Genomic DNA, 27694 nt, shown 5'->3' on the forward strand with positions numbered 1-27694 from the left:
CAGCCATGGGGGGAGGGGGATTGGGCTGGGCAGTGGGGGGTCTGCAGGTGGCAGTTCACAGGTTTGCACCTCTCCCCCCTGCAGGTACAGGAACCAGTACCCGATTCTGGGGCTCCTGTCTGATGACTACAAGCTCACGTCACCTGTCAATAAATCACAGACGATTGTGATTGAGAGGACTGGAGAGATATGGAAAAATGTGAGTTTACCCCGAGGTGGACCATTTGGTCTCCAGAATTCCCAAGTATTCCCCATGGATTAGCCAGCAGGGCAGCTCAGAGGAAGCCACAGCCTCAGCTGACCATGGCCTTTGACAGCCAAGTGCCCAGGGAAGCAGAGGCTCCGTGCTGCCAGGGCAGGGCCTGCTGGGGCAGTGGAAATAAAGCTTCAGTTGTGGTCGCTGCCCCGTAACTGCCTCCTGCAGCAGGAGCTGGGCAGGAGCCACTCCCGGGCTGTGCTCCTGGGGGAGGGGTGTTTGGGCAGGCAGCATTCCCCAGTCACCCCCAGAACGGCCCTAGCATGCATCCCTGAACCAACCTCCCAGCCCTAGCCGGGCCCTGACTAGCCCAGGGAATGCCAAGCGTGGTGACCCCTCAGCTGGGATCTGCAGTGATCTGTGAGCCAGTGAAACTAGGCTCCCAGAAGCTGCTTCTGTCCCCGGGCACAAGGTGGTGCTGCCAGGTCTGCACACAGGGTGGAGGCCTGAGACACAGCAAGGTGGGCAGCTCCCAGCCACCATGAACAGGCTGCTGCTGTCCCCAGAGTGGCTCCAGTGAACGGGGGTCAGGAGAGCAGCTCAAGGGTAGAACATGTGCCATGTTCCAAAAGGACGTGGTACCTGCAGCAGGACTCAGAAGTAAAAGGCAGAGGTCACTGGCAAACAGCAAGTTTTATTTCTGCTCTCTGAAATTCATCCAGTTGCATTGCAATGTAGTGACAGGGGAAGGAGATGAATGAAGAACTGCCCCAATGAAGCCCCAGGCTCCTCCCTGCTGCCCTGCTTGGCGAGTGGGAGCCAGAAGGGGCGCGTAGGCCACGAGCTGGGACCCGGGGGGTGTCTGACGTCTCCCCAGGGCTCTACCACCACCAGAGCAAGTTTCAGCTGAAACAAAAAGACTGCTGCAAGATAAACTGGAGAGGTTTGAGCAGCACCAGCTGCCCCTGTTAGGGGCAGAATCCTACTTGTGTTAGAGGACTTCTAGGGCTGGCATTTTGCAACACCTGCTGTTTAAGTGTCCAACCATTCCTGTTCCTGGTTGGCTCTGTAGTACACGAGCTGGTTTGGGCACTGAGGAGGAAGGGCTTGCTGGCCACCTGAGGAGAGCCTGGCTGCTGGGGCACAGAAAGACCCCCCTGCCTGAGCCAGGCTGGAGGCAGCAGGCAGGGCTGGCCCATACACAGACCCCACTCCAGGTGTTCCTGACACGCTGCTTGTCTCTTGCAGGAATGAGAGACCTCTCAGCCATGGGAGCTGCCCGAGGGAGCTCAGGACCACTAAAGCTGCTTTACTCTGCTACTCTGCATCCAAAAAAGGTTCAGTCTGATAGTGAGGAGGGCCGGGGAGCACGGCAGGGCCAGGGCAGCAGGAAGGTGAGGGAGGACTTGGTTACCTGTGCCCGTGACGTGCCGCTGACACCCGTGTGCTGACGTCACCGGCACTTCACCGCTCACCGCTGGCTGAGGCGACAGCTCTGCCCTTGTGTGGACTCTGGGTTCTCCTGACGTGCTCAGCTTCAGTTCTTCAGCCCGTCCTGCAGCAATCTAGAAGACAAAAGGCAGATGTCTGAGACCTCCTCTCTGCCATCAGCCACGCTGTCCTGCCCTGCCTGCTCCTGCTGCACAGTGGGAAGGCCACAACTCCGTGTCCGCACACAGGGCCTGTCCCAGCACGGGCGGGCTCACAGGTTCCCTTTTACCTGCTGCTGCTTCCTGAGGATGAGGCAAAACCCAGAAACCACCTTCACGGGGAACCTTAAAAATACCTCGCTGTGAAGCACCTCCCTGACAGCTGCCTGTGGATGGGGAGCTGAAGCACAAGGAAAAAGGACAGAACAACACCCCGAGGGGGCTGCTGCAGAGGCAACACCCGAGTTCCCTCGCTCGGTGACACCCCTGGGCAAACGTGGACTTTACAGACTGTTCCTGACCTCAGAGTTGATCAATTTTCAGCTGAACCTTTAGAAGCCCCAGACCAGCCATAAGTATTTATTTGCTGTGCTTGAAAATGTCAGGAACTCAGTATATTTTTATAGAGAGAAATTTAGACTAAATTTCATTATGAGCTATTTTCATACTATCAGACCAACCTTTAATTTACAATTTCTGCTCCTCGCAGGACCACAGAAATTCTCTCAGAATGATTTGCTATTAACAATTGAGTGGCTGTGTAAGTAACAAAGTGGAGAGATTTTAAGCTGTGCAATCAGAAGGTGCTAGTGCTCTGTCCCGGGGTCCCTGCTTTGCTTGGTTTCTGCAGACATGTATTTCTGACCACAGATAGAACAGATCCTCCTGTTCCATGCTGGGAGGATGCTCTAGGTGCTGAGGAACTATGAAATAAACCTGCGTGTAGCTTCTGGAGTTCTGTCTGTACTGGGAACATCTCGTGTGTACCCCACAGGCTGGAGGGGCTGCACTCAGGTGGGCTTTAAACAACTTTTGCCTCTCAATGGATCTTTACAAGTAAAGGAATAATATTGATGGGGGCCCTGGTCTTGCTGCTGCCACCAGTCCCAGCTTCAAACCTGCTCCTTACACTGCTCTGAGTAGTTTCAGAAGCCAGGTGAGAGTCTGCACCAGCAAAGGACAATCACTCCACCCCAGCTCCACAAAGGAGGTTTTAATTAGTTAATTAAACACCTTCAGCTGAATGAGGAGGGCTTTGCCCCTCGCCAATCAATACTGATTAAATTCTGCACAGCAGCTCCCAGGCTCTGGCCACAGGGCTGCTGGTGCAGTGTTCATTTCATCACAAATGCCCTGTTCTGCAAGCAGCTGTGAGGATAAAGGTGAAGCCACTGCTGCCCACACCTGGAGCTGGGTGACCCACAGCCTGTGCCAGAGCCACCCAGTCTGCTCTTCCCTACAGACCTCATGGGCCCAACCACACATTTTACTCACAGGTAAAAACCAAAACAACAGATACTTGTCAAACAGCTGAGTTAGCCCAGCAGATGAAGCCTAATGGCTGTGTGGGGCTGGTGTTGGTTTCAAACCATATTCATTTAAAAAGCAAATTTAGTATTTTTTTATCACAAAGGACACATTATTAACAACTGTAGTTCCAGCTATTGCCTCTGTTATCCTGCTAGAGTTACAGAAACACATTTTGCTCCCTCACTCCTCTCTGTATTTGCTAGTTAGCACCCCAATTAGAAACAGTGTACTTCAGATAGCTAAATTTTTCATCTCAGTTTCAGGCAGGTCTCCTTAAGAATTCTGCATTTTTTTTCAGGAACAAACTAGGCAAAAAAATCAAAGCCAGCATTTACTTCCCCTCTGTACAACTACCCCCCTGGCCCTGCTGGGGAACAAGCCCTTGCTGCCAAAAGGGAGACCTGGCAGTGAGCAGTTCCTCCTCTTGCACTGAAGAGCAGGAGAAAGTGGTTGGGTCCTACTGCTGCCCTTCCCACACAGCTCTGTCTGCAGCGTGGGGCAGTTTCTCAGATGTAAAATAAACACCAGATAGACTCTTGTTCCAAAGTCCCTGGCCTGGAGTCAATGCAGAGTTTGGGTAGAGCACAGCACCAGGTAACTCACCTCTGCCTCCAGCGTGCTCTGGGGGGCTCTCTGTGTTCTCTCTCCATTTCATCACCTTTAAGGGCGAGCACGTGAAACCTGGGGAGAGAAGAATGCAGACACTGATCAGTTCATACATCCCTTGTAACTGCTCCCAGCTTTCAGGAGTTCCCAGCCTGCCACTCAAATACAGGGATGCAGTAGACAGTCAAGAGCAGAGCTGCCCCAGGCTGGGGGAGCCCCTGCCCACGGGACCCCCTGGCCTGTCCCTGGTGTCCCTCCCCAGCGCCGCCGGAGCAGGCGCAGGAGGATCCCAGCCACGCTCCCAACAGCTCTGCAGCAGCACGGGGCACCTGCCCTGCTCCCGGGGCCCTGGGAGGCTGACACACACTGCCCATCTCTGCAGGAGCTGCCAACCCCTGCCCAGAGCACCTCTGACAGAGCAGAGGCCGTGCTGCCCCACAGCGGTGGTGGAGCTGCGCCGGGGTTTCGGGGCACAGGAGGAAACCCCACACTGCCAGCTGCCCCTGTGCAGGTCAACATCACAGGCAAACACACGTGCAGGGCTCCCAGTGGTGCTGTCCCTCTTCCCTACCACCACCTAGGAACTCCTCTGCTCCGAAAATGAGCAGGAGCTGCCTGCAGAGCTCTCCATCCCCTCCTAAAGGTGATTTGCTGTCCACACAGACTATACAGAGCAGGGACTGTGGAAGTGCTGAGATAGAGATTTTACTGTGATTTGACATGAAGCACTGTTTGTTACAATCACACCACCTCCACAGTAACAACACAACAGTCATCACACATCCTCTGAAGGATTTACTGAAAGAGTCCAGGAACTGCGCCTCAAACTGCTGAGGATTCAGGTGAAATTTTATTCTTACATTTCAGGAAGATTTAAAATGGCATCTCCTAGTAAAATCTTCTGTCAAAAATACCAACCAACCACTTGCTTTAGCACAGAATTTCAGTTACTGGGGAAATATTGCTGTAAGGAAAAAAAAAACAGAAGGGGAGAAAAAGAGGTCCTACCTCCGTCTTACCTTCGGTTGGATGAATATATATGGAAGACAGATACATATAAAAAGATCCTAAATTAAACAACACACACAAAGTAAGAGCACTGTGTAAAATACCACTTCCTCTCCAGGTTCTCCTTGCCCAGCAGGCACACTCCTTCACTTTGCCACCCCTGACCCCATCCTCTCCTCCAGAGCCCAGCGCCCCCGTGCAGGACACTGCCCCGGCCCTCGCTGGCTGTGAGCAGCTCGGGCAGAGCCACCCGCTCCCCCAGCAGTATCAGCAGCTGCTGCTTTTTAAAACCGCTCTAAGAGTCAAGTAAAGAGTCTGACAAACTTTTTTTTCTTTTTTAAACTGTTTGAAATTTAACAACATATGGGTAAAAAATGATTAACCTTAAGCCTTAGGGCTTTTCCTCTCTTTGACAGCCGTTGTTTCCACAGTCGTCCTTCTTAGCTGGGTTTCAGTGGCCACGCGCTGCTGAGAGAAGACAAGACAAGCAGTTCATATAAAGGCAGAAACGTTCAGAGCACCAACACAACCAGGGAACCCACGAAAAGGGGTAACTCATCTGGACAGCTCACACTGGAGAGGGCTGCCTGGGGCCATCCCCAAGTTGAGCACAGCCCCTCCAGCCAGCCAGGGCAAAGGGCTCCCACATAGGAGGCTCCACCAGCCTGCTCCCACCTCCACTCCTATACACCTTCCCCATTTCTGCCTTAGCTGGGAACACCACCATATCTTAAAAATCATTTTCCAATCACTATCCCCTTCCTTACATCTCGAAAAACATGTTCCTCACAGATTTTAATTTCCAAAAGGTATGGCTCTTTTTTTCTCAATTAAAACCAAATCCCATTAGGTGGTTTTACAGACTTGAACCTCAACATCAACTGCTGCAATAAAGTTACTCTGAACTTAATCATTCTGTAATACAATGATGAAGCTGTAAATAAACTAAATAAAAACTAATAAACTAATGCATCCAGCATATATTTTCTCCTTTCATTAAATATGTTAAAAAACCCTTCTGTGTCCTTTATGGTATGTAGTTTTAGGGCAAGAAAAAAACCTAGATGCACTGGTAAATCTAGGTAATGGGACTGGTGCCCCAGAACACCCCACACTCTGGAGAACAGCAGGTACCACTCACCTGCTCTCAACTAAACAAGCTTACACTCAACAACTGTTAATCCCAGGAGGAATTAACCCAGCTTTGTGATTTTAACCATCAGGTGTGTAAAGGTCAAAGCCTTTCACTGCCCTCCTTGGAAGAACCACTCCTGTTATCCCCAAAACACACTGCAGAATGCAAACGTTAATACAGTTCACCAGTAACTACAAACCTGAGTCACAAAAGGGATCACAGTGTGACCTGAATGCAGTGCTTTAACAGCAGCATGTCCTGACCTCACACTGTTCTCCAGAGGTGAGAACAGAGTTCATGTGCTGGCCACACAGCACATGAACTGTGATGGACCCTTAGGCAAGGCAGGATTAAGTCTTTCTACAAAGTTGGCTATAGAAAATGTTTAAGATACTCAAGTACCTGCTTATTCTGTCCATCTGCAGGGAGTAAAGCTGAGCCAGCATGATGTTGCTCTGTCACTGAGCCACAGAGACCATCTTCAGTCCGCTACGATGAAACTCCTTCAGTCTACGTATTCAATATAACATTCAGCATTAAAATTGAACACACAGAGCATTAAAATTGTCAAAATCCCACAGCTTTCATCTCTAAGATTTTCCCAAAGCCATGGACTCCTCCTTTGATTGCTGGGCAGACAAAAAAAAAAGTCATATAAACAAAAAATGGATTACTATGTTCATGTCTGCATCACTTCTGGTTTTTAGTACAAAACCTGCAAGTTCACTGGCTAAAAGCCCATTGGAAATCCCTGATGAAGAGCTCATTTAACATTACATTCTCTTCTTGGGAGTTTTTAATCTATTGCTGTGTCATAATTCAGGTATTCTAGAAAGAGAGGGAAATTACCATAGCATTGGTTTTAGTACTTCACTTTTCAAGCTGCCCTTATTACACAGATAAAAAGAGAAAAACCTACCTGGCTTCTCCCAAAGTATGTGAGAAGTTTTATGTTCTTTTTACTTAAAGGAAAAAAAATCTCAAAGCAATGTCAGCATCACAACTGATAATTATTCTAGAAATAAGCACAAATACACCACCTGTAACTTAAAAGGGTTAGTCAAGTAAAACCCCAAAACTCTCCCCTCAACAGTCTGATAAACGTACCTCAGGTAACCTGTTCACTTGAAACATAATTACACATTAATTAGTGAATAATGTAATTAAAAATCTTAGGCAAATTTACACAGAACGAGACTTTTCCTGAACACCATAAATGAAAAGCAAACTCCAAAAAATTTGGAGTGCAAGAGATGCGTTTTATTGTATGCCCGTTACGATGAGTAACACATTTAGAAATAATAATCCCACATAACAGTGACAATCTTATTTTACAGCGTGTACATCATTTTTTACAGCCACATAAAACACGTAGTTTTTCTAAGAGATTTCCCAAATTTAACTTTCTGAAGTTTAGAAATATAAAAAAAATTTATTCTCAAGGAACTGATTCTCATCTGGTGCAAAAACGAAATATGAACATTATCTGAAACACAAAGCCACAATATAGCATGAAGTTACAATTTATCATGTGAACAGCTGTGTGCAAACATGAAGCAACTAAAAAAGTAAAAAATACACATTATATGCATAACATTTATGAACAGGTTTTTCATTAAATAGCCCTAGACCAGCTTGTTATATAAGCGCCATTTGATTTGCAGCATGCTAACACAAAGCATTGTTTAAAGGGATGCATATTTTAAACGTATACACTGTAAACTGAAGATCCACCTCCAAACTCTAGTGGCAGCATATTTTTCTGGTTAAATACTGCATATATACTTTCTTACAAATTGAAAATGCACGTTTATAGTATGGTATAGATTTTTTTTTTAAAGAATCGATTAAAAGGTGCAATTTTATGTCTATATTGAAAATTTCCTATGAGGAGGTAGGACAATAATAGTCCTACCTGTTAAGAACACTGTCCTAAAGAACTTCTAAGTACTCTGAATTTTAATTTAAAAAAAAACTTAGTTTTTCAACCTTCTTTTTAATACTCTTTTTAGAGAAGATTTTTAAAGTAGCGAGAAAAAAAAATTAGTGTTGAGTCACAACACTATGAGCTGCATCCATTTCATCCTTAAAAAAAAGGTCAAATTGCAAGTTAATTTTGTTATATGTGCCATACTGAACAACATTCAACTGTAGTTTCAGATAAAAAAGGGAAATTATATACATACACATCTTAAACCCTAGCACCAGAACACCACCTCTGAGATCATAACATAATGCTCTATTTTCAACATCATATCCTGCAATAGAATAGGTTAGCAGCTTTGAAACTCATTAAAAAATTTCTTGTTGGACCTAAACTAATAAAGGAAACGAAAAAAGTTTCCTGATGAAATGTTTGGAGAAAACAAACAAAAGGGACAACGACCCTTCCCCCCCCAATCTGAGCAGTCTGGAATTTCATTTCCAGGCACGACTGAAAAACGTTATGATCAAGTGACTGACTGACACTCTCCTTCCAAAACTGCACAAGTAGTTGCTTTTGCAAACTATTTGTAAATACCCCACTGATATCTGAACTGTTTTCATACCGAGACAAGTGCTGTTACTGACAAAATGGGTAACACAATCACCTTCCTGTTCTCTTCTACCCCTTAACAACGTGTAGTGCTATTAATCTGAAGACATTCATCCACCTTCCTGCAAATTTAAGACATTCACCCATCCTTCTGCTTTCTATAGTGCTCTTTAGGTTCTGATAAGCAACAATCATAGGGCTATGAGATCCCCTGCCAACCCTAATACTTTTAAGACTTTTAATACAAAGAATGTAAAGTTATGATTTAATATCAAGCTTTGAAACCAGGAGAAACAGTTCATGAGATTTTTTTTTTTTTTTTCCCCAATTAGCCTATCACAGTTTCTAAATTGCTTCCTTCTGGAGATCAATATATATTACATTATGGCCTCTTTGTGGTGCCTCATTATATGCTGATTTTTTTCGGATGGCCTACGGAATCCCTTTTTGCAATACTCACACCTGTGTGGGTAGTCCTTTGTGTGTATGGATATGACGTGTCGCTTAAAGCCTGAGGCATCCGTAGTGCTATACTCACAGTACTGGCACTGATAGACCTTCCTCCCACTGTGGGTCTTCATGTGCTTCTTCAGTTCGTTCTGCTGCCTAAATCCTCTCTTACATCTCTTGCATTTGAAAGGCAGGTCCTTGGTGTGAACGGAGAGGATGTGCCCGCTAAGTACAAAAGGATCTGAGGTTTTGAAGTCACAGTGCCTACACTGGTGTACCTTTTTACCTTTGTGGGTCTCGCTATGCTTCTTCAGCTCGGAGGGCCGGTGGAAGCCCTTCTCACACACCTCACACTTGTGGGGAAAGTCCTTGGTGTGCACGGAGATGATGTGTCGCTTCAGGTCGCTCGAGTTGGTGCTCTTATGGTCACAGTGCGGGCACTGGTGAGTCTTATGCCCTTGGAACAGCTCCGTGTGCTGCTGCAGCTCCTTCTCCTCGGCGAAGGCCTGGGGACAGTGCTCGCACTTGAAGGGCAGGTCGGTGCCGTGCTTGGCCTTGATGTGGGTCTTCAGGTTGGACTGGTCGGCGCAGCGGAAGGCGCAGTGCTGGCACTGGTAGGGCTTCTCCCCCGTGTGGGTCCTCATGTGCTTCTTCAGCTCCGAGGGGTGCCGGAACCCCTTCCCGCACTCCACGCACACGTGAGGGAAGTTCTTGCTGTGCACCGCCAGCAGATGCCTGTTGAGGAGCCCCTGCTCTGCAGTTTCATAGTCACAATATTTGCACTTGTGTAGCTTGGGCTCCTTGTCCCTCAGTATGAGTTTATTGGAGCTCAGCGGGCTTGCTTCTCTGTATCTTCTTGTATACTCTGTAAACTCATGGGTTTTATCAACTTTATTTATAAGTTTATGGCTTTCCAGGTGATTGTGGAAACTTACTTTTTTGTTAGTTGTAAAGTCACAGTCTGTACACTGGTATTTCTTCTTAATCATGTGATCTGGATGGTTCTTCATGTGCCTTTTCAAGAATCCTCTGGATTTAAATTTTTTCCCACAAATATGACAAGGGTAAACTGTTAAGGGCTGTCCATCAGGACCTATTATAACAGCTGTTTTTAAACAAACAAAAATAAGTTACGAAGGAAATAGACCTACTGAGTAAGAAGTTTTAAATCAGCCAACTGCTGTTCAGATTCATGCACTTACACTTGCAGCAGACAGAGAATGGTTCAGTAGTTTAAACAACCACCAATCCACAGCACCTACAGTTTATATGGTTCTGTTTTAGCAACTGCTCAGACAGATCAGTAGTATCGTATGTGCAGTGAGCATACCCACGATTACTTTTTAATAGCTTGCAAAATTCAAACGAGCTGCATCAGCCCTGGGTGAACTGACTCTGAATAGCAAAGATTTTCTACACACAGAGCTGGAGGGGGAAGGACACAGGAAATACGCAAATCATCATTTATAGGTTTTAATTCTGCATCAGCTTTAAAAAAACAAAGCAATAGTACAGGAGCAAGTGCCACTCCCTGACAATACACATCACCATACAGTGTTTACCTGTTTGCCATTGCCTGGCCTCTCCTCTCCTCCTTTTCCTGGTTTTTTGTTTTAGCACTCTATTAGTGCTAATGCTATCACAAATCTGCAGGTACTGTGTTGCATTACCGTTTTTGTTTTCTAATCGTGTATCCAAGTTATTTCCTAGAAACAAAAATTAAGACACCATAAAAAACCTTAAGCAACTTTTTTCTTTGGGACTGACGACTGGAATTGCACAGCAGCATATCTACTTTTTAAAAAAGAATACTGCCCATTCCTCTACAATGAACATACATAAAAAAGAAGAGTTCTAAATACAAAGCACTATCTATCCTTGCTGGCAAAAGTCACCATTACTTAAATATTAATTTTCATATATATTCCTTGATTTCTCATACTGCTCAAGACATTGATTTCTTATGAGCTATGCCAGTTGTTTCCTTTTCTTTAAGTCTTGTTTTACTTGTTAACAACTGCATTATCTCTACTCTGACTACAAAACTTTATTTAAAAACCTGGCAGACCCTCCCAACCTCCCCACCCACCCTCAAGGCCTACAGCACATCTAGAACTGTTTTCATTTCAAAATAGTAGGGAAAAAAGCCTTTCAATAAATACTTTATGGATAGTTTTTTGCATTCAGTGATTAGGAGCACTGACACAGAAATGTATAGAATTTCAAAGACAGCTTTTCAAAGCTCTTAACTGTTCAAAGTTAGTTTTAATGCTGTACCAAGCACAGCTCCGTGTTCTTACCTGCCGCTTGACCATCTTCGTATCTTCTGGGTAGCCTTCTTTCATCTCCTGCAGAAAATGGTATTTTAGTCATTAAAAATTAAAATTCACTTGAAAGGTGATGGCTTTCAAAGTCTGATAGTGAGAGAAAACTAACTCAGCTAATAAACAACAGCTTGACTCGACTTATCAGCCACTCAGAGCTCATCTACGTGAGGCACTGCGAAGTTCTGGGGTCAGAGAAATAACACGTTCAAGAGTGTAGTCCTCATTTTGGATTGGAAGTCTTCACTGCTGTGTGCCAAGGCTCTGTGGTTCTAAATCACTTCATCAGCCCAACTACAGGGCTCAGAAATATTACAGGTATCAGAAATAGTACACCAATGACTTTTAGCTGACTAACTTGCTTGTTTAATTATAACATAAACCACGGGTTATGAAATAAAAGAATATTCAGAATTTGCAATATATCCTGGTAGGACACTTCTACTACTTGAAGCATGGCTGCAGAGAACAAATTACCTTTTTTCTTTTTGTTTCTAACCTGAAGGACTAGCAGGCTTAAAACACAACTATAAATTTAAATTATTAGGAACGTGTTCACATGTTTATAACTACTATTTTCTTTTTCAGGTTCTTTCCCCTTCCTCTTAGCTCATGTAAAATACTTCAGGCTACTCTTGATTTTCTAAGGTCTTCAACAGCCAATTTAAGCAACCATTAAAAACTACGTATTCTGTACATCTGAGCTGGCATCAAGAAGATTACAAAAATTCTTCTAATAGTTTTCCTTTCTACTTCATGAAACTCAGCATATGGCAATCCATTCATTATGTGCAAGACAATCAAACCTTAATATGTAAGTGTCTGACAGGTCAGCACTGGGAAAAAAACCACCAATGTAAGAATGGAATTTACATTGAACTGCAAAAAATTCAAGGATTTTATGTATAAAAGGTCACGAATGATGCAAAAAATGTTTTCACATCATTGCATCAACTTCTCTAATGGATCAGGAGGAGCTGTTTCCGAAGCCCTGGGAAAGGTGAGAGATCACCACATCTGCACAGATTCTGGAAGCTAGACTGGGGAGAAAGTAACAGAAGGGATTTTCAGAAAATAAGAGTACAGATTCCTACCGTAAGCAGCAGCCCAAGCAACAGGGACAAAAGTTTTATTCACGCCAGAGTCTTCAAGCTGTGTGTCTGGAAGAGATGTAGCTTCTTCTTCACCTACAATAACTTCCATATAAACTTCATCTGCTATTTCAGCACAGCCTGGATTAAAGGAGAAGAATAAATCTTTAATTTTATTCTGCTCATCCTAAATTTTTTTTCCATTTCATTTGCTCTCACTCTGATTGATACTCGTTATAAATTATTTTTCCTCCTTTGGCATTTAGAACCACCCCTTCCCTTAGGGGAATCATTGTTTATTCAGACCTTCCTTAAAGACAGAAAACACACATCAACAAATATAAATCCAAAACAAACACCCACATAAATTCAAATATACAAACTCATAAACTTGTAACTGACGACATTTATTTGCCACTTTGCCAGAAAGCTGATTAAACAAGGCAATTCACAGTAGGAAAACAGAAAAATGAGAAATTTGACTAACCTCATTAACTTCATCCATGGACATGTTAAATTTAATATAAATAATGAAATGACTGCACACAGTATGCACAAAGTGCATTTATCCACATCACTTTAAAATAATTATAGCCTGCTTTTTATTTTTAGGGAAGATGAGCTTAGTTTCCTACTACTTCAGGCTGAAGAATCCTTCAGAAAAATTAAAAAAGTCCTTGCGAATGATGTTTATATTGTTGTACAAAACAGCATGAGAAACAAAAATGTTTCTTATTATGCTTACTAATATCTTCATCTTCCTGAGAAGAGTCCTTAACAGCCATGTAAACCATTTTTTCTCGTTGCATTCTACCAACACTTCCTTGTTCAATTACTCCAGCTACAGAATGTCCATTGTGAAAGTCACTCTCTGTGACAATTTCCGTCCCACCTTGAAGAAAAAGAAGTTAAACATGTTGAGTAAATGGAAACAAAGTCACTGTTGAGGTTAATTTCAGATCTATGTACTTCTTAGTTACAAGAAAGGTATTTCGCAGAACTCCAATTCCATGCTTTTCCATCCATCTCTGACATGGAATTAAAAAGTCTGACACCCTGGGGTAGATAAGGAAAAAGGTCTCTCAGTGTGTCCTGCTAAATTCCAGCCTGAACAACCACCACCCAAGAAGGATCAAGAGCTTTTTAGGCACAGCAGCAGTGAACTCGGGTGTGCCTGGGAACACACACCTGCCTGTACCCACCACAAAACAACTGTAGTTCTAATTTGCTCCAAACGCAGCCTTGACATCTGCTCTTCAATGTGAGCAGCTCATTCTCACCCTTCTTCCTCTCCCAAAATGCTCTTTACTCACTTTGCAAAATCAGATTCTGTGGTAATTTTCCTACCAAGACTCTAATGCCTATGTGCCAGACTCATTACACAGAACTGAGCAGCAATTTACACTGGGTGACACTTCTCAGACCATGACTGAGCAAATGTTACCCCCAAGTACTTCAACATGAACATTACCTAGTGAAGAAGACTGGGAGGGATGTAAGGGGCTGCTCCAAACCCTGGAGACAACACAATCTGAAGAGTAACAGCTGCAAAGAAGGGTATGAGAGTAACTGTCCACATGGTCCCACAAACTGTGGCCAACAGACCAATGTGAACAGAAGCAAAAGAGAAGTTCCAACCTGGGACTTGGTCCTGATGCTTGAGTCAGAGAGAGGAGGCAGATAAATGCTGATGCTCAGTCCCCCATGGATCTCGGGGACTGAACAGTGAGCAGAGAGGCTGCAGATTGTGGCAGAACAAGCTAACACCTTGTTTGCTACTACCAATGGTCCTGACAGAAAATACTCAGCTAGGCAGTGGAGTCCAAATTAAACACATTGTTCCACCACTCCCTGTAGGAGCTCTGTGAACAGAAGACTTTCCCAAACATCATTCTTCCAGCCAAGCAGAAGCAACTCTCCCACTGCAATCAAAATGTGGAATTTCAGTTTTCCCAAGCTAGATGAAAACTGAGGCAATATTAAAATCACTGGGATGGGTGATGTCTCCAGGGAATACAGCAGATGGAGACCCTCAGGCTTTTGAAGGCAGTGGTGGCCAAAATGGACAACAAAGACAGCAGGTACCCCCATCAGCCAGACGGCACAAGAAGCCAAGAGAAACACTTCAGAAATTTAGCAGTTTGGTCCCTGTGACAGTTTGGAACAGGTAGGGTAATTCTGAAGAATCAAAAGAGAAGTAATCTCCATTGCAAGGTGCATGACCTGCAGTTCTCTAAATCCTGTACAATGGCAGAAGATGCTGCCTGAGGGCCTGCACAGGAAACCTCTTCCACACCTGCAGTCAAACCCAAACTTTGCTTTTAGTCCCTGATCTCAGTTTATACTTCTCACACATATGGGTGTATGCTAAAACTACCTGCTATACTTTAAGTTTTCCATATTTATGTCAAAACAAAAATTATTTTACCACTTAAGCCTATTTATTGTAATTATTTTTGTCAAAAGTGGCTTTGCTACTGCTCATGAGAACACTCCAGCTGTAGATCAGTTTTCAGCCCCAGGTGGCCTGGATTCTTCCTGCTGCACTAGCAGGCTGGTCCTCCTGACTGACAGCTGATGCCCAGAGAAGAAACCACATTTCAGGAACAGGGCCTGGCCCTTAGCAGATGAAAGGGATGTCACAACAGGCAAGGGACATTAAGATGCTGCTTCTCTAGATCCTTTCCCCACAGTCTTAGGAAGCACGTGGTCTTCACAACCTCTTTCTCATATTTGAATTAAGGATGAAATACCAAAAATCCCAGGGCTTTAGAGAAATACTCACTAACCTTCAGCCAAATCAGATACTGTCTATTTCAAATAAGATAGCAAAATATATAAAGTTAGTTGAGCAACTTTGTGAAGGACATGATTAACAGGTTCCAAAATCTACACTGTGTCACCCTGCATAAGATACCAAACAATGTGTAAGACAGTCAACCAATTGTGAAGCTTCTCTGAGAGAGAGAGAAAACCAAAGACAACTGCCCTATTAGCTATCAGTCTGAGCACCCCTGGAATGAGCCTTTCCTGCCATTAACTTGAGCTGAAAAGATGACTTGTTCCTCAGAGAAGAAAAAGAAAGGCATCATACAGCTGAAAATGTCCTGAAGCAGCAGTTCAAGCTACTTGAGCCAACACCAGGACTGTTACTAATTGGAGGACTCTGCTGATCTAACACACAGTTCTGTCTAAAGTTGGAGATTTTTCACAGCATAGCCAGGCCAGTGCTACTGGCCTAAGGGAGATAACTCCCTTCTTCACTCCAGAACAGAGCCAGGCTGACCTGCCCTGTGAATGGCTCTGGGGCTGCAGAGTTTCAGTACCCACAGACAACTGGTAAAGTGCCAGGAGCCACAGGTTTCAGCTCTGAGGACAACTGTGAGGGGGACTCTGCCCTGAAGGACAGAACCTGGGTCCACTCACAAAGCACCTGCAAGTGCTGGGTCCATCCTCTGCAGAAGAGAACTGCAGAGCAACTCTGCATTTCTTGGTTAGGTTTGGAAATGACTGTATGCCTAAAACTCCAGCAATCTTCCCCTCTCTCTGCATCAAGGCCACCACAGACTGCTCAATGACAGGAATCCACTCTAGAGGCTTTTCTGTGCTGACACAGAGTCTCACAACGTCAGAGAAAAACAGCTGCAGACACCCAACCACTTCTACATTTAGGCTTTGGTTGTCTGGAAATAAATACTGCTAATCAAAGGAGAACTTGAGACTAATACACACCCAGTATTTACTGCATGTGGGCAGCCTCTGCAAACCACGTCCCACAAAACACTCCAGTCAGTGCATTACATAAAATTTAGAGCAACAACCAAAAAGATCCTCAAATACTTGATATTACTAGGAGAATACACAGAAATTGAAAGGTACCTATTTCGACATCATCTTCAGCTTCAGCTTTGAATATGTACACTTTGATAACTTCTGAACCAAACCCATCATCTTTAGCAACATCATCATTTGTCACCTCAGTACTGATTTTCAAGGGGGTGCTTCCTATGTGGTCCAATTTTTCTCCAACATCATCCACTGTAAAGATAAAGAGAATAATCATGAGGTTCTAACACATCTTTTAGAAGTCAAAGTAATCAATAGCATGATTTTCTTCACTACTATCCCCATGCACAGTAATGTTTTGTATTCATAAATGACCTTTACAAAACAGCTCATCTCAAGTAACTTAAAAGAGATCCCAGAAGTTCAGGACTCATTTTATTGTAACTTTAGGAGACACAACAAGAACTACAGAACAAAGAACACAAGAGGGAGTTTGTCAGCAAAGAGATTGTGGTAACTGGTTATGTCTGAAACTATTACACTTAGAAAGCAAAAATGTATCAATAAAGTTAAACACCTATCCAAAAATCATAAAAATTAACCCAGAACTACTTGTTACAGTCTGAAAGTCCCAAAAACTTCCACTACTCTTAAGAAACTGGTGACTAAAATTTAGCAGCTGAAATTCATGTGAAGAGTGGTGACTCAGGAGTATAATGCCAGAGAAAGAAGTGTGCATCAAATATCTGACTACACCTTCATCCCAAAAGAAATTATTATTTTATCCACTTTATCACTTGAAAATATATCAACTAATGGAGATTAATTTATACTATACAGCTTATTTCAACTATCTCCTCAAAACACTCATTTTATACCACTAAAATTACATTCAAACTATTAAAAGTGCAGAAGTAACACTATTTTGGTAAAAAGGGTATTGACATAGACATCCACATATAAATTGCCAATACAGAGGCCACTGAACTATGCATCTTTTTACCATGGGTATTGCCAGCACACTTCTCTCAGTGGATAAACTGAGCTCCTGTGCAGATGGCCAAGGCAAACCTGTGCAATGCTTAACTGAGGTCCTCTGAATGGAGAAAAATTCCACAAAATGTGAACAAAAGCTGAATTTTACATTCCAGGGAAATAGTCATTTATTGCACATATAACAGAAAAATATGTGCATTGTAGATTAAAAAAACCAAATCATTAAAATGAATCTTAAGGTGACAGTAGTGTTTCATGGCTAAGAACTGGTCTGGGGGCCCTGACTCCTGCAGACAGGACACCTGCCACGTTCCCTCCCTCAGTGCACTGATGGCTGCTCTTCAGAGCCACTTTCAACTACCTTGGTCTGCAGCCTGGTGTCCTGAGGTTCCCTGAGTAGTTAAAGCTTTTCTCTGTACTCCAGACACTCATGTGGAGGTGGTCTGACCCTTCTGCTGCAGGGTGGGAATCCACCACAGCAACCCCAAACTAAGCTCTTCCCACTCAGGCAGGGTTCTGTGGAAACTCCTACACAACTAACACCAGTTCTCATCCCCACTCTGAGGAACCCAACTTCTGTGTCACAAATCATGGACTGCACCAGTAGAGTACAGAGCTTATTGAGGACAGAATGACACACAGATATAAAGAACTACAAATAAGTATTTGATTTCATTTTAGAACCTCTGGAAATTATGCATTTTGATTAAACTTAAAATGGAAAACCTTAAAAAATGTGATTTTTTTTTTTTTTTGGCAAGGGTTTCATTTCATTGCCCAAAAAAAAAAAAAACAAAAACAAAAACAAAAACAAACTTGCATCAGTCAAAAAAAAAAAATCTCCTCAGGAAGAGTTTTTATTTTCTAATAAAAGCCACTGAGGGTATGAAGACCACAAATGACAAAGCCACCATGGAGGACCTGGCATATCCCTTTGACACTAGTTTTGCCAGGATCAGGTTATTAGCACATCTCTGTGTCCAGTATGGAGTGTTACTGCATCTGCTGATGGAAATGTTGCAAGACTGCTGCAAGACTGGAGTTATTAGAAGAGAGGATTCTGCATCCTCCACTAACAGGAAAAGGGAAGATTCTAAAATATTTACATTGGAAAAAGCATTTCTATACATCTGCTATGTTTGAATTTATTCAAGAAATTGACTTCCTGCAAGGCTCTTAACATTTATAAAAGTTTGTTATCCATATTCTTCAAAATGATACACATACATTTAACTTTAATATCAGTGAACCTTTCCACTGCATGCATGCGTCTTTAAAAATAAAGAAAATAAATCCTTCCATACTGGAAGGTTATTTAACAACAGCAACTTCCTACTGAACAGTGGAGTAATCATGTATTTGTGAAAAGTTTTCTGTATGGTAAAAATTTCCAACTGTTTAACTAGTATTGGGTGACAATGTTGGTGCACCACTTTGCATCTGGTGAAATAACCTATGAAAATAATATACAATTTTAGACAGCTGACTTATGAGGCCATCAAGCAATACAACAAAGATTACAGGATAAAAAAAAGGGTATTTTTAAATTTTATGATTTTTATGAGCATAAATATTTTTAGCCAGAAATATACAGTAAAATACCTGACTAGAGCATGTATGCTAACATGCTGTGTTTAACCATTTCAAGTAAAGCCCCCAAATCTTCAATACCCCTCAAAAAAACATGGGGAGCCCTGTGTTAGAGGGGCAAACTCACAACATTACTTTTATAATCACTAGTTATTCCCACACCATCAACTCTCCTTTGTATTTTCAAGGATCTTCAGTCTCTACAATTTAAGCTGAAGTAATAGAAGCACATCAGGAAGCCAGTGTATCCAGGGCCTCTGGAAACACTTTTCTAAAAAAGCAAAAGTGTACTGTAACAAATTTTGAAAAATATAAACTGGGCTGAGAAAATGACACTGATACAGACTGTCATTTGTGAGATGTTGCTTTTTGTTTCAAACACCACGACAACAAAAACACTGAACCAGCAATTGCTGTTGCTTAAACTGCTGTCTTATCTGAAGTAAATTTCATGGTTTCAAACTATTTTTTAAACACATTTAGATAAGGGGAATAACATCAACGCAGCAGGACATGTAATCTTTGTCAAGTTCTGAAATATCAGGGCTTTTTATAAAAACAGACCACGTTTTTAAAAACACACAATATTCTATTGTCTAAGCAGTATGACCTCACTCACAAGCCTGGCAACCCCTCAGTGCTCAATTATCTGATGACTTTTCCCAGTGATAATTCTCAGGAACAGGAATGCTTACTTTATGTCAATGGAATATCAAAGTGTCTTCCAGATCTGACTCATCCACCAGAAGCACTACATTTTATTATCTTGCCACTTAAAATTAACTGAAAAAACACAACAGAGAGCCTTTATAAATATATGCTGAATCCTCCTGAACAAACAAGGCTTAAAGGAAAACTCAGCACGCTTCCACTGTCAAACTTACCTTCCTTTGCTGTTTTCAGGTGTGTGATGTCCAGATTCACCGTGGATTGCCAGCTCCCCATTCATGTGATGCCTCAGCATGCACTATGCTGGTGATATCACACCCACCACAGGAGCCCGCAGGGATACGTGAGGGCAAGATAAGTCCTGTGGTTCTACAACTGCTCAGTCTTCTCATGTCCCAAGTACTTATTTTAGATCTCATAGGTTACAATAGAGGCGTATCAATACTAGAATATTTAGCAGGTTATGTAACACTGTATGGCAATACACTAGAAAGGAGGCGGTGGTGGCACAGTACCTTACCCCTAAAGGCCAGCTCCAGTGTTGCTCTTTGGTGGGTTTGAGGTCACCAGCATAGTGCATGCAGGGCCAGCACACGGATCGGGGGCTGGCAATCCGCTGTGGGTCTGAATATCGCAAACCTGAAAAACAAAAGAGGGCATGCTTTCAGCTCCACGTGTGCCCAGCCCTCCCTGGCTCCTCTGCCTCGGCTCCTCGCCACACGCCCTCCGCAGCAGCCTCCTGGGCAACAGCTGCTCTGGAGAGCTGCACCAGAGAATCACACCGACCCCTGCCACACGTCCTGAACGAGTCAAAACAGGGTTCTTAAGTCTTAGCAGGCTGACTGAAAACAGCTGAATGGCTCTGAGCAGAGTGGGGACACCCTGCTAGGGGAGATCCCCAGTGAATGGCTCTGCACTGAGAGAGCAGAGTGGGGACACCCTGCTCGGGGAGATCCCCAGTGAATGGCTCTGCACTGAACGAGTCAAAACAGGACACCCTGCTCGGGGAGATCCCCAGTGAATGGCTCTGCACTGAGAGAGCAGAGTGGGGACACCCTGCTCGGGGAGATCCCCAGTGAATGGCTCTGCACTGAGAGAGCAGAGTGGGGACACCCTGCTAGGGGAGATCCCCAGTTACAAAATCCCAGTCAACCAGTCCGCAGAACTATCGAGATGAACCCAGTATTTTCCAAACAGTACTTACACAAAAATATAACTACCAATAGTGTATAAACTATCTGCATGGGAATGCTGTCTTAAAATGGTGAAGAATCACCTTTCAATATATTTAAACTGTAGCTCCCAACAAAGCGGTACGACAAGTTAAAACTCCACACGCAGCTCAGCTTCACTCCCCAAAATGCAGTATTTCAGAAGTTCCCAAAATGTGTTCCACAGAACAGCTGATGGTATTCCCCAAGGACATTATCTGTCATTTTATGTGCCCCCTTCTTAGATGCTAAATTTCATCATAAGATAGCTAAGTATTCTGAGACTCTATATAAAACTATCACTGTGATGTGATTCACATTATTAGAAAGTTCAACAATCAAATGTATACAGCCCAGAAGAAATATCACAAAACTAACTTTCTAAAATATTTACTGAACATTTGACAATTTTAAAATATAAGTAAATAAACAGGGGTTTAAATTGCTTGATAAACTGTTCACCTACTCTACAGAGCAGACTACCTTCATAAATGTAACAAATTTAACAGAACTTAAAAACATTTAAAAAATCTAAACTAAAAAAATGAACTGTGTAAAGACTGATTCATTTTTGCTGAGGTAAAAAATCAAAAGCAGATGCTTTGCTAGGTCAGCTGGCACACCCAGCACAACACAGCTTCCAAAGTTAGCAGAGGGGAGAACCCCTGCACCTGGTACTGGGGAGGCCACAGCTTGAATCCTGGGCTCAGTTTTGGGCCCCTCACCCCAAGAAGGACATCGAGGGGCTGGAGCGTGGCCAGAGAAGGGCAACAGAGCTGCTGGGGAAGGGTCTAGAGCCCAAGTGTGGGGAGGAGCAGCTGAGGGAGCTGGGGGTGCTGAGCCTGGAGGCTCAGGGGAGACCTGGCTCTCCACAACTCCCTGACAGGAGAAAGGAGGGTCTGGTCTCCTCTCCCAAGGAACAAGCAATAGGACAAGAGGAAATTGCCTCAAGCTGCACCGCAGGAGGTTTAAGTTGGACATTTTAGAAGAATTTCCTCCCTGAAAGGGTTGTCCATACTGCCCAGGGCAGGGGTTTCCAAGCTGTGGAGATGTGGTGCTGAGGGACATGGGTTAGTGATGACCTGGCAGTGCTGGGTTGACAGCTGGACTTAAGAACTTAAAGGTTTCTTCCAACTTAAAACAACTGTGATTCTATGATTGCTGCCACTTATCTAAAATGACTCCTTAAACCAAAACTTCAGATTATTAATATAGCTTCCAGCTGTGATTATTCAGGCATATCACAACTATACATACACACGAATCCAATTTGCTGAAAACCAGGTCTCAGAAACATCAAAAAAGGCTTGAGGACCCCTGACAAAAGTATAAATGTGCTGGACATGGCTGGGGCCATCAGGCAACTGTCACTGAAAGTTTAAGATGCTGTGGTGTAAGTGCAGGGATCAGCAGTATCAATCACACTTATCTACCTTAGAAGGAATTGCAAAAATGACTTTACTTACAATTACAAAGGTGCAGTTGGAACTAGCGCAGTTACAGAAAACAACTCAGCGTAAGCACTCTGCCAGAAAGGAGGAATTCTTTCAGTGAAACAACTGATGGCAAAAATGGTGTTCCTTTATTTACAAACACACAGGAATTTATCTGCTGTAGGTCTACCTTGCTTTTAGACTGAGTTTTTTTTGTTCCTTTTTCCTAAAAACCCTTTTTGACTTCTATTAGTGACATATGTCACTATGGTAACGACAGAATGATCATCATTGCTGTCCATCCTACATGGAACAGAAAATAAACCCCAAAACCATATTTTGCATAAGGGACATAAATGATATGAAACATTGGAATCATAATTACTGATCAGTTATGTCCTCTGTCTGGAAACTTAATAAATGCAGCTTGCTGTGAACAGATTGACACTTTGACACACTTGGCATTGCTGTTTTTTTAACATATTGCTTCTGACTAAATAAAATCTGTTTTGACCTACTCCCACTTCATTAACTCATTTGGAGAAGTCAAAACTCTACAATGAGCTACCATACATTTCATCAAATTTGTGTAACAATAAATTATACTCAAGATACCAGTTTTTAACTGCTGAGGAAACTCAAGGTCCTAAGGCCTTTCAGCAGCTCTCAGCCAACAGGTAGTATAGGACCACCCAGTTTTCTCAGAGTTGAATGCTGTGTTGGAACTGAAGTGGGTGCCAGTGCTAGAGAGACAACCAATTAACTCACACCCCCCTTAATGCCATGTTCAGTCCAGAACATTACAACATCCAATAAAATGTCTACTATAATTTTTAATATAAACAAACAGTAATTTCTGGACACTTAAAAGAAAACTTTTATTAGTCAGATTCTTTGTGGCATTCTATTGATTAAATGCAACACATCATTTTTACAGAAACCTGTAGAATGTGGCAATATACCTGTGTATTCTTTTAAAAGCATTACACTAAAAAATATGTGGAATGTTTAACTTTGCAGCATGTTTTTCTTAATTTTCAGGAGTATCTAGTACCAGAAGCACAGACAGACACTCATTCACTCAACAACATGAATGTCATTCTCTTTCTGGCCGTTAGTGATAATGGATTTTTCATCACAAACCCCCAAATGCAGACACTAAGAATTAACTGGGCTACTATTTGAGCGTTCCAGTATAGAATGCAGCCAGAGTCCAGTTACAGGAACTTCTCCCCACCAGACCACTTATACTCCAGATAACCTCCTGTTTATCTACCTTTGTTTAACTTACAAGATATCATTAAGTAGTCTTCAGATGTGCTCTTGCCATCATCGTCGTCTTCTGTTTTTATGGTCACTGTGGAGCCAGGAACAGTACCAGCTGCTTGGATGACTGCCTCAGGATCTGAGTTTGTCACAAGGACTTCTTCTGAAACCATGGTAGGCGAGTTGGCTCCCGACACAGAGTCTTGCACCACGTGCTCCAAGTGTCCCTCAGGACCCGCCACGAGGTCAGCCACGAAAACCTGATCGGGAACTCTAACGGTTTCTGTTATGAGGTCAGGAGTCAGAACATGATCACTGGTGTCTAAAGCTTCTTCAATAGCAACATCAGCTTCCAGAACAGAATCAGGAACGATTACTCCTTCTGTTACAACATCAGTTTCAGTGATGATGTCGGGTCCTTGCACAACTTCAGCTGCTAAGCCATGATCCAGGGTTATTCCATCATCGGTAACAACGTCAGAAACCAGGACAGCTTCAGGGACTGATACAACAATGTGGTCTCCATCAATGTGAGCAGTGCCAGCCATTCCAGCCACTATGAAACAGTCATGAGCGAGGAGAAACGTGTTAAAATGACTCATCAGCAATCAGTTCATCTAAGAAACTGAATAATTGTATAAATAAGTTAAACACAGACATACAAATCTGTTATTTTTCAACAATCCACATGTTGCATTTCACCCAGTAAAAACTAACCAAAGCACCCTGTATTCTTTAGATTAAGAGAAACAAAACATGGCACTTCTCTCATGGAGCTTGCCCCAAACTCAGGTTTTACAGTTCTGGTATGTGAAAAACTACAGGCCAGTTTGCAATTTCATCTCTTTATAAAAAGCAGATAGAAAACATTTGATGACAGCAGCAACCTTAACCTTCACAGAATTACTGCATGACACTGAAGTGTGGTAACAATACATTTACTGCTGTTACAATAAAAGGTCTCTCATTGTTTAGACTGAATGGGCCTTGATAAAAATAAACAGTTGTAGGCAATATTTACAGTAAAATTTTCAACAACTTGCCATGTTGCAAGGAATGGCTAGAAGCAGAAACCTGCTTTTCATTAATGGATTTGAGTGGCCAGTCCTATTTTCAGACTACTCTTCTATACACAAAAAAGAACACCCAGTGAATTATTTTAACATGCACACATAAATAGCAGTTTTAAACGGTTCTTATCAGAATGAAAAAAACAATATTCAGCATTGTACTGCAAAGGCAATTATTTTGGAATGCTGAGGGATGTTAATGCATGTTAGAACAAAGACTTGGTCACCTCCTGTCATAATCCAGAAATGGAGACCCACAAAGAAAAGAACCGAGATTTCTTGCTGTCCCTCCTCTAAACCTTCAAAATTGCAGAGGGTAATTTACCACCAAAAGAAATGGTATTCATTTTAAAAGCCCTCAATTTAGAAACAACTTTTCTTATGTCAGTAGAGTGCCAGGACTAATGTTCTTGATAGAAGACTTCTAAGCACAGGTGAACATGCAAACGTAGCTAAATCTGTGAACTGCTGTCTGCATCGTGTTACCTGTGGTCACAGACAAAACCATCACCTCCCACTGCATTTACCACAAGACCCTCAAGGGGAGCTGGACAAGACTCCCCAGGTGAGCACACAACAGCTCTAGTGCTGTTTCCACCCTGTACTGGATGTCATTTCCACCTCCTGCATGCTGGAGGTGTAACAACCAGCCAGTGTGATCCCGAGCAGAAGCACATGCACCACAAAACTGCTCAACTCAAGGTGACCTTTCCTGTCTCATCCAGAGCACTTTGGGCCACAGACTTTTTTTTTTTTTCCCCAGAATTACATCAATGTTTTAGAATAAGTGACTATTTCAAGATCAGCAACTGAAGTATACAAAGACATATTTTATGCTACCTTAAATTTTGAATTTTCTCAGAAAAGTCATGCAAATAGCATTATTATGTTACTCAACTCTACATCATGGTATAATTTATAAACACACAGCAAACCGCTGAAAAACAGTCTTGATCTCATTATTTTTAATTGTTAAAATGTTTACCAAAATCCTGCATGATCATCGTGTGTGGCATCTTGGATTCTTGTGTTTGCAATCCAAGGCTTCCACCACCCGGATCCATATTCAGCCAAGTTCATTCACAAAAAACTGCAATAAAAGCAAAACCAGAATTTATGCTGAACGGTGTTATTGCAGCACTTCACACAACTCACACTGCTTTATTCTTTTGGGTTTATTCTCCACCTGTAAGCAGTCCTACAGTAATCAAAAGAATGACACATGGGAATGAAAACAAACAAGTCAGTAATTCTTGGTCAGGACTTACAGAGTCTTTTATTTAAGTCTTCAGTTACTGCCTGGCCTAGAACAGTTCTGTTGATATTCTCTAGAATTTAATTGTACAGTGCTTTCTAGTTCCCTCCAGCACGCAGAGGTTACTTTATTTCTAGGAGCAGTAAGCACAAGAAATGCCCAAATCTTCCACTTCCCCACCACAAATTGAACAGTAAATTATTTTTACAGTTTTATGAGACTGCCTCCACAGGGTGACATCTCACTGACTGACTGCAAAGCTCTCCCCTGCAATACCAGCATCAGGCCACATGAGCAGATAACAAAACACCTTAGTAAGCAACTAAACCTAGTTACAGGTAACTTACTACCTAGAAACAGAAACTTTCTTGAGAAACAAATTAACTTTGCCTTAACCATACCCTGGCTGTCTGCAGAAGCAGAAAGTGGAAGTGCAGGTGTGCTGTCACTGCCTGCCTGCTTCCCCCTGAGGATATACCCCAGGAACCACACAGAAAGCAGCCACCTCTGCTCTGGCCCTCTCTGAGTACACTCATTACCAAGACTGGTGACTGTGGATGTGGGGACCTGCCCCGAAGAAACCCGAGAATTGAACAGGCAGTATCAATTTTTCATTCTTTCACAATTTTCTATCAGATATTTCAAGACAAATTGTAATGTGTAAATATAAAAGAACATTGTATTTAATTACAGGAACATTTTGAAAAAGCTGCGTAGTGCACTAGAAACAGAAGTACCCAAGCTGATCATCTCTTCCAGCAGCTGTCTGTGACCCCTTCTCCTTCATTAAAATGTCTGACAAAAGGCCTGGTAGAAAATGTCACCAGCCCTCAGCACAGTGCACAACCACCCATCAGAACAGGCAACAGCTAAGAGTGAGACAGGCCAACTGATGTCAAGGTGCCCACTGCCATGGCCCTTGCTGGAGAACAGCCTCAGCAGGCTCCTGTGCTGGCCCCTCCTCACCCCTCCCACGTCAGACCTGCCCCACTCCACGTTCCATTCCAGAGCTGTCAGGCTGGGCCACAAGTCTCATCTTCCAGCTCTGCCCCTTCTGTCTGGAGCAGCTCTCTGCAGTGCCCCTCTAACAGCAACCAGCTCCTCTGAAGTTGCTGCTGCACAGACCCACCAGCTCTCTGTAAACTCCTCCCCGTCACCATTCGCTGTTACATCTTTTGGTTTTGGCAATTGCTTTGTTGCTGTGGATCTTCTAATTCCCCTTAATGCTTAGGGGCTTCTGCTTCCCAATTTCTCTTTTTTCAGACTTGCCTATTTAATTCAGTCTTTTAAAATCACACCAGTTCCTCCAGCCTGGCCACACAAAGCTGATTTACTCCACGTTTTATGTCTGAGATTCTTGCATTCATTAAAATGCAATTCCAATGGCATCCAAGAATTTTCGCACATGGACAGCAAATGTTGAATTCCTCACTGAACTCTGTTTTACCAGGTCCCCATTTCTGGTACCGTGTCTGTCTTGGGAATCTCTTCCCTAAGGTACAGCTACCCAGCCTTGCTTCTGGAGAAGACAAAGCACATAACACTTCTTTGACAGAACACTTCCATGTACAAGAAATAAGGATAAATTAATATTCCTCCATGTTATTTCATGGAATCATAAAACCATTAAGGTTGGAAAAGACCTCTAAAATCATCAAATCCAACCATCACCCCGTCACTACCACGACCACTAGACCATGTCCCCAAGTGCCATTTCCACACGTGTTTTGAACCCCTCCAGGCGTGGTGACCCCACCACCTCCCTGGGCAGCCTGGGCCAAGGCCTCACCACTCTGCCAGGAGAGAAATTTCTCCTAATATCCAGTCAAAACCGGCCTTGGTGCAACTTCAGCCCATTTGCACTCATCCTATCACTGGTTACCTGGGAGAACAGACCAAAATCCACCTCACTCCAACCTCCTTCCAGGGAGCTGTAGAGAGCAAGGAGTCTCTCCTCAGACTCCTCTTCTCCAGGCTGAACACCCCCAGGTCCCTCAGCCACTCCTCATCACCCGTGTTCCTCAGACCCTCCCCCAGCTCAGTCGCCCTTCTCTGGACCCACTCCAGCCCCTCAACATCTTCTACTGTGGTGCCCAACCCTGCCCCCGCCTC

At 43.2% G+C, this 27694-nt stretch overlaps 2 protein-coding genes across 3 annotated transcripts in view; one reads left to right on the forward strand and one right to left on the reverse strand.

The window, feature by feature from the left end:
• POF1B (premature ovarian failure, 1B) overlaps window positions 1-262 on the forward strand; it is a gene marked incomplete at its 5' end in the record, with an annotated part of 6208 nt that extends 5946 nt beyond the window's left edge. The window contains one exon of the mRNA XM_008938611.1: window positions 85-262. Coding sequence (XP_008936859.1) covers window positions 85-262 — 178 coding nt within the window. The remainder of the gene's footprint in view (window positions 1-84) is intronic.
• An 8501-nt stretch (window positions 263-8763) lies between these two features.
• Window positions 8764-25391, reverse strand: ZNF711 (zinc finger protein 711). 2 transcript variants are annotated; one of them, XM_008938609.1, is made up of 8 exons: window positions 25313-25391; window positions 23283-23813; window positions 16186-16344; window positions 13052-13198; window positions 12310-12447; window positions 11192-11239; window positions 10454-10597; window positions 8764-9996 (listed from the first exon to the last, which is right to left on the reverse strand). In XM_008938609.1, the coding sequence occupies exons 1-8, from the start codon at window positions 25389-25391 to the stop codon at window positions 8819-8821; spliced, it is 2424 nt and encodes an 807-aa protein (XP_008936857.1). In that variant the 3' UTR covers window positions 8764-8818. The 2 variants fall into 2 exon arrangements, with proteins under 2 accessions (XP_008936857.1, XP_008936858.1); XM_008938610.1 differs by lacking the exon at window positions 12310-12447.
• Between the last annotated feature and the right edge of the window lie 2303 nt (window positions 25392-27694).

This window comes from Merops nubicus, unplaced genomic scaffold (assembly GCF_000691845.1).
Source record: "Merops nubicus isolate BGI_N331 unplaced genomic scaffold, ASM69184v1 scaffold744, whole genome shotgun sequence".
NCBI classification, from domain to species: Eukaryota; Metazoa; Chordata; class Aves; order Coraciiformes; family Meropidae; genus Merops; species Merops nubicus.

What these genes read in the sequence shown, in the direction of transcription:
- ZNF711 (XM_008938609.1), bottom strand. Translation starts at nt 25,391, where the DNA reads ATGGATCCGGGTGGTGGAAGCCTTGGATTGCAAACACAAGAATCCAAG. An exon ending in AGACTACTTAATGATATCTT is followed by an intron (nt 16,345 to 23,282) that starts GTAAGTTAAACA and finishes TTATCTTTACAG; the next exon opens with TGGATGATGTTGGAGAAAAA. An exon ending in GGCCAGGCAATGGCAAACAG is followed by an intron (nt 9,997 to 10,453) that starts GTAAACACTGTA and finishes GTTTAAAAACAG; the next exon opens with CTGTTATAATAGGTCCTGAT.